Source organism: Tiliqua scincoides, chromosome 1 (assembly GCF_035046505.1).
Source record: "Tiliqua scincoides isolate rTilSci1 chromosome 1, rTilSci1.hap2, whole genome shotgun sequence".
Lineage (NCBI taxonomy): Eukaryota > Metazoa > Chordata > Lepidosauria > Squamata > Scincidae > Tiliqua > Tiliqua scincoides.
The window spans coordinates 285,186,770-285,191,299 of record NC_089821.1 but is presented as its reverse complement, the minus strand read 5'-3'; the positions used below and the strand labels follow the sequence as shown (position 1 = coordinate 285,191,299).

The 4,530-nt window shown below is 62.1% G+C and overlaps 1 protein-coding gene across 1 annotated transcript; it reads left to right on the top strand.

Annotated features, from left to right (window-relative positions):
- Positions 1-466: 466 nt before the first annotated feature.
- On the top strand, positions 467-4,194 carry IRF2BPL (interferon regulatory factor 2 binding protein like). Its single transcript, XM_066627638.1, has one exon. It carries the CDS (start codon positions 1,155-1,157, stop codon positions 3,342-3,344), a length of 2,190 nt encoding a protein of 729 aa, XP_066483735.1. The 5' UTR covers positions 467-1,154; the 3' UTR covers positions 3,345-4,194.
- The last annotated feature ends 336 nt before the right edge of the window (positions 4,195-4,530 follow it).

The window sequence follows — 4,530 nt, the reverse complement described above, 5'->3', positions numbered from 1 at the left end:
CTCGGAACTGGGGAGGAAACCCGAGAGGCGGGCGGGCAGGCAGAGAGCTCCGCCGGGGAGGGAAGGACTCGGATGCTGCATGTGCTTTGCTGGCTGCCTGTCGCTCTGGGGAACCTGCCATGCAGGGGAGGGGAGGGGAGGGGGAGTCTAGTGTTTGCATTTCCAAACATAGCTCTGTCTCTGTGTGTGTGAGTGTGCCCGTCCTTGGTTTCCAAGCTTCAGCTGTTGTACACGGGGCGGGGGGGGGTGCAGGGAGAGGGAGGAAACGGGCACCGGGCCGAGCATGCGCAATTTCCGCCCCACGAGTGGGCTTCCAGTGCGTAGCCAGAGAGGAAGTGGGAGGAGGGGAGGGAAGGAGCTGGCCAGGCGCTCAGCCAGCCAGCCAGCCAGCCAGGGCTGGGAAGGGGAACTGCGGAGGGAGGGCGGCGGTGACGTGGGCGCTGCTCCACCCAGGTGGCACCCGGGCTGGGCTGCGAGAGGGAGAGGCAGGCGAATGGAGCGCCGCGCTCCGCGGGGAAGGAAGGAAGGAGGAGGGGCGGCGGCAGCGCACAGCGCCACTCCGGCTTGCCCCCGTCTGAATTCCGGGGAGCGCTGGAGGATGTGAGTGGGGCAGCTGGCGGCGCCGCCGCCCGCCACCATGCAGCCGCCCTGATGCGCGCTTGCCCACCCAGCCTCCGAAGAGCCGGCCCGCTGCCGCCGCCGCCGCTACCAGTTGCGACTGCTCCCCCCACCTCCACCCGCCCTAGTAGGGGAAGCGGCCACGCTTGGGTCAGCGGCGGAGCAGCAGGTAGCGGACCTCCCCTTCCCTCTGCCCCCTCCCGCCGCCGCCGCCACCACCACCACCACCGCTGCTGCTTTCCGGAGCGCCCTCTCTCCAGCGCTGCGTCTCCCCCTCCCCACCACTGAGGAGGAGGAGGAGCAGCCTCCGCGTAGAGAAGCCCAAGAAGTGCCGGGAAGCGGCAGGAGAAGCGCCTGCCCCTGGAAGCGCAGCCCGGCCGGCCAGGTGGAGGCAGGAGAGGGAAGCGCCTCCGTCCAGCCGCAGCCAAGAGGGGCACCCTCGCCAGGGCTGGCCGGAGCAGGCAGCGGCTGAGCGGAGCCAGCCAGTCCGGGAGCCGTCGAGGAGGAGCAGCCCTCCCCGCAGCAGCGGCGGCAGCATGTCGGCGGCGCAGGTGTCCTCGTCCCGGCGGCAGTCGTGCTACCTGTGCGACCTTCCGCGGATGCCCTGGGCCATGATCTGGGACTTCAGCGAGCCCGTGTGCCGCGGCTGCGTCAACTACGAGGGCGCGGACCGCATCGAGTTCGTCATCGAGACGGCCCGGCAGCTCAAGCGGGCGCACGGCTGCTTCCAGGACGGCCGCTCGCCGGGACCCCCGCCGCCCGTGGGCGTCAAGGCGGTCTCCCTCTCGGCCAAGGAGGCGGCGGCGGCAGCCGCTGCAGCCGCTGCGGCGGCGGCAGCGGCGCAACAGCAGCAGCAACTGAACCACGCGGACGCCGCCTCCTCCAAGGCGCCGTCGGGCCTGGAGCGCTACGGGCTGAGCGAGCAGCGCAGCCGCTTCGAGTACCCGCCGCCCCCGGGCAGCCTGGGCGGGCGCCTGCCCAATGGCCTGGGGGGCCCCAACGGGTTCCCCAAGGCCCCCGATGACGGGCCGCCGGAGCTGAACCGCCAGAGCCCCAATTCCTCCTCGTCCTCGTCCTCCTCCTCCCGGCGAGGGGCGCACGGCGGGCTGGTGAGCGGCATGCCTCCAGGCGGAGGCGCCCAGCTGAACGTGCCCCCCAACCTGCTCCCGCAGACGATGCTCAACGGGCCGGCCGCCTCCGGGGTGGCGCTGCCTCCTCCGCGGGGCCCCCCCGCCTCCTCTTCCTCCTCCTCCTCTTCTTCCTCCTCCTCCTCGACGTCCTCCGGCGACCCCTGCGGGAAGCGGCCCGGCTCCGTGTCCAGCAGCAGCGGAGGCGGGGGCGGCGAGCAGGAGCGCGAGCTGAAGGAGAAGCAGCGCAACGCGGAGGCGCTGGCGGAGCTGGGCGAGAGCCTGCGCAACCGGGCCGAGGAGTGGGCGAGCAAGCCCAAGCTGGTGCGGGACACGCTGCTGACGCTGGCCGGCTGCACGCCCTACGAGGTGCGCTTCAAGAAGGACCACGCGCTGCTGGGGCGCGTCTTCGCCTTCGATGCCGTCTCCAAGCCCGGGCTGGACTACGAGCTGAAGCTGTTCATCGAGTACCCCACGGGCTCCGGCACCGTCTTCTCCAGCGCCTCCGGGGTGGCCAAGCAGATGTACCAGGACTGCATGAAGGACTTCGGGCGCGGGCTCTCCTCCGGCTTCAAGTACCTCGAGTACGAGAAGAAGCACGGCTCCGGGGACTGGCGCCTGCTGGGCGACCTCCTGCCCGAGTCGGTGCGCTTCTTCAAGGAGCTGGTGGGTGCAGACATGCTGCCCCAGCCCTACCTGGACGCCTCCTGCCCGCTGCTGCCCACCGCCCTGGTCGGCCTGCCCAGGGCCGCAGCCTCCTCTTCCTCCTCCGCAGCTGGGGGGGCTGGTGGCCCTGCATCCAGCCGTGGGCCAGGCGGTGGGGGAGGGGGCGGTGGGGGAGGGGGTCTGCGCAAGAGGAAAGCCTCCCCCGAGCCCTCAGACTCAGCCTCGGAGGGGGGCATCAAGCTGAGCGAGGAGCAGCAGCGCCAGCAGTGGATGGCCAGCCAGAGCGAGGCCCTCAAGCTCACCATGTCTGCGGGGGGCTTCTCCGGCGTGCCACCCCCTCCTCCCCCGCCGCTGGGGCCCCACTCCAACCGGACCACCCCACCGGAGTCGGCCCCCCAGAACGGGCAGTCGCCCATGGCTGCCCTCATGTCGGTGGCCGACACGCTGGGCAATGCGCACTCGCCCAAGGATGGCAGCTCTGTGCACTCGACCACCTCCACGCGCAGGAACAGCAGCAGTCCCGTGTCGCCCGCCTCTGTGCCCGGCCAGCGCCGCCTGGCCTCGCGTAATGGGGACCTGAGCCTGCAGGTGGCACCCCCACCCCCCAATGCCCACCCGGGCCTGGACCAAGTGCACCCCCAGAACATTCCGGACTCGCCCATGGCCAACAGCGGACCCCTTTGCTGCACCATTTGCCACGAACGTTTGGAGGACACCCACTTCGTGCAGTGCCCCTCCGTGCCCAGCCACAAGTTCTGCTTCCCCTGCTCGCGGGAGAGCATCAAGGCCCAGGGGGCCACCGGCGAGGTCTACTGCCCCAGCGGCGAGAAGTGCCCCCTGGTCGGCTCCAACGTGCCTTGGGCCTTCATGCAGGGCGAGATCGCCACCATCTTGGCAGGGGATGTCAAAGTGAAAAAGGAGAGAGACCCTTGAAACACACCACACCACACCACACAACCCACACTCAACACAAACAGCAACACCCTGCTGCAGCCCCCCCAAGATGTAGAATTGTGAATATCCAAACCCCACGCCCCAGACAGGACTGCAAAAAGTTTAGTCTTATGTATAGACCTTATTTCCGTCGTATGTTTCTATATTTTGAAACAAAGGTATGTACCCTTCTTCATTCGAAGGATTGAGCTGTTTTTTTGTTTCGTTTTTTGTTTTGTTGGAACAGAATATGAGATCATTTTGGTTACCACATCACCATACCTGTTTCTCATTTCTTTGGCAGTGTGTTGGCTAGGTACCAAGTTAAATAGCCCTTAGCGATTACCTGCTGCTGCTGTGTATTTTTGTAAATGTATATGCACTTCTCTAAAAAGAAGACAAATGGAAAAAAGAGACATTTTCTTTTTTGCCAAGGCCAGTGTTGATGCCTAAAAGAAAAAAAAATTGCTACAAAAATGGTGACAGCTTCTGTTTTACAAGCCCAGAGTGTTAGTCCTTCACTTTTCTTTTACTTTTCTGTTGTTTTTTTTAAACTTTTTTTTTGTTTGTTTGCAAAATGGTGGGGTGGTCTGGGAGTGTTTTTTTGTTGCAACTTTGTAAAGAAAAAAAGTTTCAGTTGGTTTCTATCTTGGAACGTTTTTTAAAACTTCATGTGTTTTTCGTTTTTGCTTTATTGATGCACGGAAGCTTTGGAACACTAGAGCAAAATTGCTGTACATGGAAGAGAAAAAAAAATGCTCTGTTCGTCCTTTATACATTTCTGTAGTTAACAGAATACTGTAATGTGCCTTGGAGCTTAGTAAATTGTAATAAATTCAATTGATATTAATAGTTCCGGAGTAAGTTTTTCTTTGCTTGGTGCCTCCAACAACAGAGCCCAAAATATGCTCCACTTTTGAATTCCTCTCAGTTTTACCCAAAATCTGTATCATCTTCTAACTCTGCCTTTTATTTAGGTGTACACAACCAGACATCTCCATAATGATGCTATCTAAGGTATCTAGACATTGGCACTGTGCCTGTTTACATTTAACCTTTTCATATTGCAGGAACAGTTGCTGACTAAGCATTTTCTATTCACTATCCCTGCCTTTCATTTCCCCTTTACAGCTACCCAGTCTGCAAGGGTTTTCTGTTACACAAGAGGCAGCTTTTGTGTAAGGAT